The sequence below is a fragment of the Apis mellifera genome, linkage group LG14, assembly GCF_003254395.2.
Source record: "Apis mellifera strain DH4 linkage group LG14, Amel_HAv3.1, whole genome shotgun sequence".
NCBI lineage: Eukaryota > Metazoa > Arthropoda > Insecta > Hymenoptera > Apidae > Apis > Apis mellifera.
Genome location: NC_037651.1, coordinates 8,610,483 through 8,622,896, shown reverse-complemented (window position 1 = coordinate 8,622,896; position 12,414 = coordinate 8,610,483). Strand labels below are relative to the sequence as shown.

At 43.4% G+C, this 12,414-nt stretch overlaps 1 protein-coding gene across 10 annotated transcripts in view; it reads right to left on the bottom strand.

Annotated features, from left to right (window-relative positions):
- Positions 1–4,305: 4,305 nt before the first annotated feature.
- LOC725754 (zinc finger protein castor homolog 1) overlaps positions 4,306–12,414 on the bottom strand; it is an 86,263-nt gene continuing 78,154 nt past the window's right edge. For 6 of the 10 annotated variants that reach the window (XM_016916010.2, XM_016916006.2, XM_016916009.2 and 3 more), the window contains 5 exons: positions 10,288–10,866; positions 8,274–9,998; positions 7,671–7,769; positions 6,517–7,450; positions 4,306–6,395 (listed from right to left, as the gene is read on the bottom strand). In XM_016916010.2, coding sequence (XP_016771499.1) covers positions 5,891–6,395; positions 6,517–7,450; positions 7,671–7,769; positions 8,274–9,998; positions 10,288–10,866 — 3,842 coding nt within the window. In that variant the 3' untranslated portion in view covers positions 4,306–5,890. The remainder of the gene's footprint in view (positions 6,396–6,516; positions 7,451–7,670; positions 7,770–8,273; positions 9,999–10,287; positions 10,867–12,414) is intronic. The other 4 variants (XM_026445227.1, XM_026445229.1, XM_026445228.1 and 1 more) reach the window with 4 other exon arrangements.

Here is a 12,414-nt window from a genome sequence, read left to right as displayed (position 1 = left end):
TTAACCTCGCGAAATACAATTTTTCAATCCTGATTGATACAGCCTATAATAACGTTCGATGATAATAAACATTGTGTATTGATGATATAACAAATATCGTAAAGCAAATTTTAATTACCAAGTGCTGAATCGATGTTATTCATTAGACATATTTAGTAAACTAAACGATAAACCGACCGATAAAATATTAAACGAAAACAAGAAGAATAACCAATTTAACATCATTACGCAAAACTTTCGATAATTATAAACATCGTTACGCAATATTTTTTACGTATAATCGATAATTAAGAGTTTTGTCGCCTTCGAACATTTATACGATCATGCAAATATTTTGGTTCTGGACTGATATTCGCACGTATGATAGGAAAAATCTATTATTAAGTATAATGAAATGGTGAGTATCGTATAAATAGTCTTTGAATAACAATTTAATCAATTAAGTTGAAAGTAATACGTATAATTAAAATTTTCAAGCGATTACAAGAACGAGAGATAAAATAACGTTTAAACATTTCCACTCCACGATTAAACCGATTGCTAAATTAATGAAAATTTTCTGAAAATTCTCCATCAGCTTTTTCTCAACCCATCGTTCAAGAGTATTTCTACTCTACTATCAATTTAAATATAATATTTCCATTTACCTTTGCTTATTTTTTTGTTCTCAATTATCATGACACGATTATTGTTCTCCCCACGATTTCTTTCTTTCTTTCTTTCTCGACGAATCGAGAGGTTTAAAAAATTATTAAACAAAACGTTGAAAGATAAATTATAAAGTGATCATACATTTCATTTATTAGTGATTTTCCAGTATGGAAACTGGCCTATCGTGAGCGTTTAAAAAAACAGTGATATTTCCGTGATTGTTTTCTAATTAAAAATCTTGTTAACTTCTAATTAAGTAGCCTCAATAAATCCGAGACTACTATTCTACTATTTCGATAGGAAATAAGCGTTATATATCGATGAAATAACAAAATACCATTCGTTGCTATAAATATTTTTAATCTTTACTTGTTCGAAAGCAAAATCACAGCTACATAAGATGTGTGGTTCCGATACTCATTCATAATATAATAATAATAATAATAATAATAATAATAATAATAATAATTAATAATAATAATAATTAATAATAATAATAATAATAATAATAATAGAGGATATTAATTAATAATTAATAATAATTAATAATAATAGATAAAATTATATAATAGCTTTCTTTTCTCTTACATCCATACAGCAGGTATTTTAATACTAATGATCGTACGATAAATTTTCTCTTCTCTCCCTTTTTCTCATCTCTCTCTCTCTCTCTTTCTCTTTCTCTCTCTTTTTCTCCCTATTCTCCCTATTCTCTTCAAATAATAATAGTACGTTTTTCTTTCTACTGGTATACATATATCATTCTTTTACACACGATCTCTCTTTTATTCTCTTTTACATACACACGTGCATACATACATGCATACATACACACGCACTCGTACACACTCTTGCTTCGTTCCTCCTTTTAATCTTTTAATATTTTTCCCTTCATCGTCGTTGACGATCTTCGCAATAATATATTTTTCTATTTATATATATATATATATATTTATATATATTATAGGCTCGATAGTTATAAGGCAACCTCAGTTCATCGTCGCTATTTCAAACATTCTCACATTCTCTCTCTCTCTCTCTCTCTCTTTCTATTCATCTCTTCCTCTCTTTCCATGATCTCTCTCGCGATGATCCATCGAGGTTGATCTCACACCCCTTTCGCAACGCACGATCCTCTCGCGATCTCGCCACTTCCGGTCCCCACCGCAATATATATATATATATATATCGCATAACCAAACAACAAACTTCACCTCTTCTTCCGTTCCGTTAAGTAGTAATAATAAATATTTTACAGTAGTAGTAGTTTTTACTCTTTTTTTTTTTTCTTTCTTTTTTTCTTCTTCTCTTTCTCCCTCTTCCCTCCTCCCTCGCACGCACGTGGGGGATATCCTTCACACGCCAAAAAAGGGATTAATAATAAAAGCGACACGAGGCGAGGCTCGAGAGAGAGAGAGAGACTCTAAATCGTTTTTATGGCACTCGTTTAAAATGGCTCGGCTCTCAAGCAACTTATCCATCAGCGATCCTCCGCGCTTTATCCTCGCTTTTTTCTTTTTTTTTTCTTTTACCCTTCGCGCAATTTTTCACGCGAGTTTACGAGCGGATAATGTACGAATCTTTCTTTCCCCCCCCCTCCCGGCTCGAATCTTTCCTCCTCCGAAAGATCGAAGAGAAAGATCGAAGAAACCGGGCATATCGCGATGGCCGATATCTTCTTCTATCGTTCCTCGGATTTCGATTCGCTCGATCGCGAGAGGAGGGCGGGGACCGATCTACATGACTAATCGACTTCGTTGACACGCGCAACCTTGCTAGTGGAATGATATACTAGAGACTAATAAAGGGGAAGATTAGGATTGAGTTTTTTTTGGGAAACCTCATCCCGGACCCACCAGAGACCCGCTCTTGTGTCTTTAATCTTCTCGAAAGATTATAATAATAATAATAATAATAATAGTAATAATAATAATAATAATAATAATAATAATAGTAATAGTAATAGTAATAGTAGTAATAGTAATAATAATAATAGTAATAATAATAATAATAATAATAAAATTCAAAGACAAATGAACGAAAGAAAGAAAGAAAGAAAGAAAAAAAAACAAGTAGTAATCGACAAATTTTTCTCGTGACAAATAAACATATTTTCGAATTTCGGAAACGGATTATCGTTGAAGTAAAAGTAAAGCGGATCTCCAAAATGGCGGACGAAATTAATTCTCGTCCCTTGTCTCGTGGTGCTCGATTCACGAAACGTTGGAAAAAAGTGTCTAAAAGAGAGAGAAAAAAAAAAAAAAAACGAAGGATCCTCCAAGTCCTCGGTCGCAAAAATTCGAACTCCTTCAACCGCGTGTACAAGCCTCTAAAAAAAAAATTTCTATTATCGATCGTTCTATATATTCTTTCTAGTATCGAAGTATACTATTCTTCCATTATATATTGTCGGATGAAAAAAAAAAAAGACGAAAGGATAATTCTTGGCGACTGGATGTTCGTTTCTCTTCGTGTATGTTTTTTTGACGCGCTTATTTAAGGCACTAACTTCCTACGATCGTGTTCACATCGTTCCTTCCTGTGCATGTCTTTTCGTATTATTATTATTTTTTTCTTCTTTTTTCCTTCTCTTTTTCTTTTTCTTACTTTTTTTTTTTTTTTTACTTTCTCGTACAGCTCAGTGTTTTTTTTTTTGAAAAGAATTTGCGTATTTAATAAACGGTCGGTCTTTTGCTAAGGCACGGTCCTACAAGTTCGGGGAAAACTCTAAAGGCACCCTAGCGCGTCACCCTTACACTCGCACACTTGTACAACGTCCCAACGGGATTATGCATGCTCTAACAGCTACTAGTGTGATCAATAGTGCTCGAAAAAATACATTTTATGATGATTATTTTCTTCAGGTTCGTCGTGTTACTCGTCGTCGATCGTCTTCTTCTTCTTCTTCTTCTTCTTCATCTTCATCTTCATCTTTTTCTTCTTCTTCTTCTTCTCTTTTTTTCTTTCACAGGGGAGATTTCATCAACGATACGATCGTAATCGTATTTGATTCAAGAATATACCAATTTGAAAGAACTGAAAGAATATTTAATATTTATACAAGATTCGTATAAGAGAGCTAAAAAAAAAAAATTTTTAAAACTCGATTAAATCTCGATAAATATGATTAAAAAGGGAAAGAGTTTAGGGGTAAAAAGACACAGATTTACGGAATACAGAATTAATAATCGTATCGTTGTTGAATAACCGTGTTGAGAACAGGAACGCGAGAATTTCCATTTTCATTTTCACGTATAAAACACGTACTACACACTCGTCCATCTTTTATTTCGAGTTGCTCTCGCATTTTACAGTATACATGCTTCTCTTTCGAATCTTCATGACGATCTCGTATATATATATATGTATATATATGTATATATATATATATATATATATATATATATATATATATATATATATATATATATATATATATATATATATATATATACACACACACACAAGATATACTAATTACTTTACAACAAAATATATCCGCAACAAATAATATTTTGTTTCCTGCGAGCAACGGTTGCCTCGAAAACGAACGGAATCACCGAATCATCCTTGATCTCTAATGTTCGCTACATGTCTCGTCTTGGCTGGCAGTCTTTTTGTTAACTCTCAGTTAATTTTCTTGCAGTTCTTTTCTTTTTTTTTTTTTCGTGTTTTCTTCTTTTTAATTTTTTTTTTTTATATCAATACTGTTCGTAATACGATTAATAACGATGTAAAAATCACGCGTACCCTCCTAGTCGCGGCGTGAAAGCGTATTATAATAAATCTTTAGTACGATTCGTTACCGTTCATTATTCCTTTCCGGTGTGGAAAAACAAAAAACAAAAAAAAAGAAAAAAGAGGGAACTTAAGAAGTAATAACAATTGTAGGAGAGGGGAGAGAAGAAAAAGAAAGAAAGGAGGAGGGGGAAAAACTGCGGACAATCGTAGAAAAATCATTGCACCATTGATGGGGAGGATGTTGAAAACATGGGAGAATTCTTTTCTTCAACGATTCATCGATGGTGCGATGGACTAGACGTAATAGTATCTCTGTCTTTTTAACTCGCGTCTGCTTGCCGACGGTTGATCATATAGAATCAGTTGAACTCGTTATAAATAATCCGATTCCTCTTCGAGGACTTCTTTGATCATTGATTTCATTCTCTTCGCATATATATATATTTTATATATATATATATATTTTAGGAGATAGAGTGGTCACGACGATTTTACTTTGCACCACGTGGAGGGTACACGAGTGATACTAGAAAAAAAAAGGGGGAGGGAGGAAAAAAAAAACGAAAAAACGAAATGTACAAGGTCTTTTTCTATTAAATATTATAGTTTGTCTTTTATCCTCGCGATCTAAAGCTATACGATAGACTCGTCATTCTTGTTATTGTCTACGGGTTCTATGCCAGGTTTTCTCTCTCTCTCTCTCTTTCTCTCTTTCATTCTCTCTCTCTTTCACTCTCTCTCTCTTTCGCTCTCTCTCTCTCTCTCTCTCTCTCTCTCTCTCCTTTTCGTTTCCTTTTTAAGATCTCTTCTGTCTGCCGAATCGCATCGTGCCACACGAAAGTCTCTTCAAGCACCATTCGGATTCGAGAAGTGATCGTGCGAAATGTTTGCAAGATGATCGATAAAAAATATCTCTCTCGTAAGTACGAAGTCATCGAGGTGATTTGAACAGTTCCATTCGATGCATCGACCGATATTAACGGATTATAATATCCGTTGGTGTTCCGATCCGAACGAGAAGACACACGCCGCTATAAAAGAGCTATCGATTACTCCTGGTCGATAGAACGGCTGAAGATTAATGACTAGGCCGCGGTCGGGGTCTGCTCCTAATCATCCAGCCTCGTCTCCAACGAATGTACGCAACAACACGCAATCGTGTGTGCCGGGCATGGACAATCGCGAGCAAATTCTGCAGGGAATGTCTACAGGGTGCGTATGAAATTGTCTTTTTTTCTTCTTCCTCTTCCTTTCTTCTTTTTTTCTCCTTCTTCTTCCTCAGTCCTCTTTATATATAAGATTCAGATTCGATCGGCGCGATCCGAAATTGGTCGGGATCCGACGGATCCAACCCCCCGCTGCTTCCTTACTTCGCCCTCCCTTCTTCGATTCCGGGCCTCGACCGTGTTCAAGGAATGTCTAAGGGGACCTAAGAGAAATTGTCTTTCTTCAAGTTTCCATCTCCAACTTAATGGCAGTTCGAGCGAACAGAGTTGTGTTATGTGTCCATGTGGCGGTACTTGTGAGCGGACATCTGCGCTAGGCCGAGGACGGCGTACTGGCACTGAAGGCAATGATAGTGAGTCTGTTTGCCGGAATGCTGGCACTGCACACCACCGCAAGGCTGGCTAGGCGTGAACTTCTGAAAGCCCGCCGCCGCTATACTGTCCAATTTCGCGTGTTGCCGCCTGTGGGCGACCACTTTGTTCGTGTCCGTGCAAACGAAGTCGCACTTGAGGCAATGGAAGTGGGACGCCTTGTTCTGCATCGAGCCCAACGAGGACGTGTACGCGCACTGTGCCCTCCCGCACGGCACGTTCGCTCTGTACTGTTGGAAGTCGCCACCCATCAGGGTGTCGAGGCGCTCGTGTCTCGCCGTGTGCTGGACGAAACGAGTTTTGTCGCAGAACGAGTAGCCGCAGTCTTGACGCATGCAGTGGAAATGCGTTTGATGCTCCCTGTAACCGCAGTGGGGATACCTGCAGTCCTCGTTGAATCTGAACCTGAAATATCCAACGAGACGAGAAATGATTAAATCACGCGTTACATACATTTCTTTACTACTACATCATACTAGTAAGACAGACTGAAAAGAAGGGAGGTGCGAGAGGAGTTGCGACGAACCTAACGTATCCTTCCGGCACCGGTTCGTCCTTGAGCATCCGCATGGAGTGATGAAGCCTCTGCTTCTTCGCCTCTGGAGAATTGCTGTCGGGCGGGGACAAGGATCTCTTGTTCAAGTTGAGATTGGCCGCGAGCGAGGCCAATGGGTTCTCGTCTCTTGCGGGAGGTAGAAAGTTGGCGGGCGGCAGACCAGGCGCGAACATCAAACCTGGCCCGCCCGTGTACATGCCGCCGTGTTGCAGGAACGGCGGCAGGGCTTGGTTCATCAGGGCTATCTGTTGATTCATGGCCGCCATCACCGCCGGGCTGGGGAAGTGGAATCCGTGGCTAAGGTCCAGCTCGAAGCTGGCCGGAACCGGGGACTGTTGAACACTGGGTGGCATGCTCGGCTGGGACAATTGACCGTTCTCGTTGCCGTCCATCACCGAATTGTTCCCCTCGTCTCCCCGCGAAATTTCACCGGGCTCCCTCTTCACGCTGGGAACGTTTTGCACGCCGACGTCCGACCCGCACCTAGCCGGCTCGATCTTCACCTCCTTCACCACCTGCTGCTGGGTCTGCTGGCTGATCTGGCCGAGGGTCTGCTGCATCTGACGCTGCATCTGATTCTGGAAATTCTGTATGTTCTGCGCCATCTGGGCGTTCTGCGCCATGAAGTCGTGCTTCTGCGACAATTGGGCCAGGTAGTCGTGCTGCAGTTGATTAGGGGGCTGACCGCCGCCCAGCTCGTGCTGCTGCTGGCTGAGGATGGCACCTGTCGAATGTTTCGCTATGTGGGCCACCAGTCGATCCAATTCGGAGAATGCTTGATTGCAGGCGTTACAATGGTAATGGTTTTTACGTTTCAACTTGCAGAACGGCCTGCTACAGCTCTGCTCCGGTCCGTAGAGGGTGTGGGGCGAGGCCGAGCTGGTCGATGGAAGAACGGGGGATTCTGCAACGGAGAGATTGACCCGCGTTAGCGTTTACTTTACGGAAGAAAGGGAAGCGAGGAGGAGGAAAGGAGGAGCAGAAACGGAGGCGACGACGTGGGAGCGTCGTATTGTACCGATGCTGAGAAAGAGAGAGAGAGAGAAAGAGAGAGACACAATTCAAGGCAAAGAGAGAATTGGTCGTCGAAAGAGAAAGAGAGAGAGAGAGAGAGAGACACGAACCTTGGTGCACGGAAGTTCGCATGGATAGCACGACGCCCGGAAGTGCGGGTTCACTCGGCGGTCCACTAACCGGATAATAGGTGCCTGCCGCCCTCACCACTAGCAACAATCAACCAAACAACCAACACTTCAATACCTCCCACTATAATTACAACCACCTTACGTACAATAGATAAACGCAATAGTCAAACGCAACAAGAGAAAAAATTATATATATATATATATATAAAATATGTGTGTTTGTGTGTATGTGCGTGTGTCTATGTAGAGAAATAAAAAAAAAAAGGAGAACAAAAATAGGGTGAAGATATATTTTTCTTTTTCTTTCGTTTCTTTTCTTTTTCTTTTTTAAAATCCTTTCGACGGAAAGATGGAATAAATAATTGTCCGCGAATAATAAGAGGATTGAAAAGTGCCGACGTGAATCGTATATAATATACACATGAGGTGTGCGTGTACGTGCAAAAGACATGCATCGACTCGACAATTGTCTCCTCGACATCTCAACATCTCAAATAACTACCAAACAAAACAATATCGTCTATAAAACAATACTATACAACAGGTGCACTGGTTCGTGTCCGCGTCGAAAATTAAACTTACCGGTCGTCTTGTTGACATCCGGGCTCGGAATCTCCGATTCCTTCTCGTCCATCATCGATCTATTCTCCATATCACCACCACCACCACCACTACCACCACCACCACCACTCGCCATACATTCTTCGGGTTTTTCGATCAGCTCGGCCGGATTCTTCACTTGGATCCTAGGCTTCGTCGTATCCTGGACCATTGGTTGAGGGCCGTGGGTCTGACACTCTTGGTTGGACGACGACGACGACGACGATTCGACGTTGGACCGGCTGTCGTTGCCTACGTGGCTATTGCCGTGCTGTTTCTCGTGCATCGCCATGGTCGAGTATCTGACGAACGAGTAGCCGCAGTTCGGCCTGGTGCAATGGAAATGGCGATTAACGCGATTACTGTGACAACCGACCAGCCGGCAATCTACCATCTTATCGAAGAAGGCGAAGCCGGGCGGTATGTCGACGTTATCGTGAAAGTCTTTGCTGTGCATCAGTAATTGGTCGGGCCTGTCCGTGGAGAAGTGGCACCTAAGCTGGGAGCAATGATGGTGTCTGGTAGATCTCAACACGCAAGCCGGATCTGGGCATCCGTCGGGATTATAGGTGGAGAAACCGTCGGGCTCGCCGAGGCTGTTCGAGGGCGAGACGCTCCCCTCGCGATCCTCGGCCATAGGATTCGACGCGAGACTAGGGGTTTGAGGTTTCGGCAGCTTGAAACTCGTGAAGATCGCTTGGGGGGAGTCGTGGGTGTGGGTGGCCGGGTCGCCACCCGACCAGATCTCGATCACTCTGTTCTTCGGTGGCCTGCCCCTCTTCCGCCTGAACATGGCGTCGATGTTGGTCAGATGGGTCAACGTCACGTCCGAGGACAGGGCGTGGGAGGTGCAGGACAGGTTCAACTGTCGGCTGTACTCGTGTATCTTGTAGTGCTGAAGTCGGCGGAACGGCTTGTCCGTGGAGAGGATCACCTCCCGGCAATTCTCCCAGTTGCAGTGATAATGCTTCTCCTTGTCGGCGTACGGGCAACTGTCGTCGCATCCACCCTCCTCGAAGAAGGCGTCCGTGATGCGCTCCTGGGTCTCGTGCTCCTTCAAATGTTCCCTCACCTCGCGAGGATCCTTGAGAGGTGCGCCGCAACGGTCCAACCCGCAGTGATGGTGTTCCCTGCCCAGGTGACAGGGGCAATCGGCGCTACCGGGCACCAGATACGCCAATTCGATGGCGGTGAGCTGTTGGCCGCTCTGTTGCTGTTGCTGCTGCTGCTGCTGTTGGTCCATGGTCACCGTGGAACTCCCGCTTGCCGTGGTGACGGTGGTCGTGGTCGGCGCGGTTAGATCTATCGCTAGATCGCTGCCACTCTGAAACGAATCGTCGAGGGAATAGTAGGAGGGGGAGCCTCTGTCCTCGTTCGAACTTTCGCCGTTCAGGCTGAGGGAGAGACTTTGCGTGGTGAGATCGTCCGGTGGCCAGGAGCCTGGCGGCCGGATACCGCCGACCGCGTTGATCTGCTTGTACTTTCTGTAGGCCAACTCGGTCTCGTGGCGCTCGTGTTTTCGTTTATGGGAGAACAATTGGCCCGACGAGTGAAGAACGTAGCTACAGTGCGGTCGTATGCAGTGTATGTGATTGCACACGCGCGAGAAACGGCATTGCTCGAACGGACATGCCTCGGACTTCATGAATTTCTTGAACCCATCGCGGGACAATTGCTCGTCTTTGATGTGGTACGATTTGTGCTTGTCTGTAAGAAGAAAATCACGAAAAAACGGGCGTATTAGGGGCGAACCTGCTGAACTGGGGGGAGGGGGGAGGGGGGGAGAGAGAGCTAGGTCTAAGTCTGTCTCGTATTACATTTTAGCCAGAGATGTGTATGTGATATGATCGGCAAGCAAACAGAAATCGCTAATATATATATACATATACATATATATTGGCAGCACGGTAACACAAGTATAATGTAACGAGTAATCTAGGAAAGAGAGGAGACTATATAATTTCTAAGAGAGGCAGAACTGCGAGTAGTTCTTTACCCATGTCAGCCTTGTTCTTGAAGGTGAACCGGCAACCTGGTCGCCGGCAATGGAAGTGCGTGGTCCGCTGGCCAACGAAGGGACAGTGATCGGTAGCACAGCTCTCGGTAGCTCGAAATCTCTGGAAACCCTCTTGTATGATAGCCGAATCCTTGCGATGGTAATTGGCGTGCATCTGCACGTCCGACGTCGATATGTAAACTTTATCGCAATTCTCGTGGATACAGTGGTAGTGCGTCTGTTTTCTATTGTGGGGGCAGGCACGGCCCGGATGTCTCTCCGAGCAATCATCCGTCGGCGAATACCTCATGAAGCCGTGCTGCAAAGATTCGTCCCTCTTTTTGTGCCACTTGAAATGCCTGATCATTTCCTCCTTTTTCACAAAGACCCTACCACTGCAATCCAGACAGTGAAAATGCTCTCGGCAACCGAGCTCCTTACAATACGAGCTACCGCATTCTTGACCCGACGTGTACCGCCTCACGTATCGGGAGTAATCGATTATTGGTTGTGACACGGAGCTTTTCGAGCTACCGATCAAGGTGTCCGCAACCGGAGACATGCTTTGTCTCAATAATGCTGAAATCAGAAACCAAAGAGAAGAGGTGAGGATTACTCTTGGGGGATTTAGCCTACGTAACGACGAACGGGGAATCGAACGTGCTGTCCAACCTTTTCTTTTCGAAAAGAGAAAACTTTTGCTTTTATTTTCCCCTGATAAAATAATTCCCTCATCTTTTCGACAGTCGATAGATGGACTCGGTAACTCGGCCTCTGCCGTTAACGAAGGATCGAGGTTGGTAAGGAAGCGTTCTGCAAGCCAACGAAGAGAGCTCGCTCTACTCTTACCAACCGCTTTATCTACGGTGAAAAGTAGAAATCTATCTAACGAAAATTCTAACGAAGAAACGAATACGAATTGATCTCTTTCTCTGCTGCTTCGCTTTCTTTTTTTTTTCTTTATTCTATTTATCTCTATCCTCGACACAGAAATGCGATCTCGCACGAATCGCAATCGTCGAGGATGACCACGACCCGAGTTGGACGCGGACCACAGAGACAAAGGGTTAACATCGAGTATAACAGGGTAGGTTGCATCATTTTTTCTTTTTCTCGTTCCATTTTCGTTTTCGATTTTCCTTCTCTCGAGCAATCGACCCACTTCGAACGTCGTGTCTTCTTCGAAATGTATATTCCACGTAGAAAATTAGCTACGTTAAGGATTCATTTTTCAATGTTTATCAAAGCTGCCCGATCTGAATTATTAATCTTTACCATTACGCGTACGATTCGCGTTCAAGTGACAACAATGCACTCCTCTTCCACAGAATTTCGCGAATAGAAGCCGCGAAATATATAACCAAAGGGGAGAATATATGGCGGAGGCCCCACCTCCGGCAGCCGGAAACCACGTTCGGCGTGCCCTACCAAAAAGGCTCTCTCGGTTGATTCCAAGAAATTCCTACTTGTCGACTGTGCACGTTTGAATGCGTTCAGAAACGAGTTTAAAAATTGTCGAATATTTCTCTTAGGGGTTCCCCCCTTTCGGCCGTGTGCTGCTCGGCGGTGGGGATAGGTACCAGCCGAGTTTTATGCGCACGTGTGTACGCGAAAGAGAAGAAGGGTTACGAAGAGAAGAGGGAAACGAAAGAAAAAGGAACGACGAGAAAACAGACGAAATGGTAAAGGTTGCGAGGGAGAGAGGCTAAACCATTATGCCCTCGGTATTATGTTCTCCTCGAGGAGTATATATACACGAGGCTTCCGAATCTCTATATAACCCCATCCCACCATCTCTCCTCCCCGAATCGAATCGGAGAGAGGGCAAGGATCGTGAAATCGAATCCGTGGAATCTGAAATCCGCGGGGACAATTTATTAGTAGCACGGCCTACTGGACTCCTCGATCATCCTCGAGAGAAGGATTGAGGAAGGTCTCTCTACGAACAAGGTCTCTCTCGACGAACACACTCGCCCGAAATTACGAAATTTCCATTCCAGCTCTTAGAACGCTTAGAATTAATTATCCCGGTTTAGCCGAATCGGGATAGCCGTTGATGCATATTGTTGCGTAACGTTCGGTTATGACTGTTAATCCATCCTCCGCTGCAGTAATTATGTAACGCAG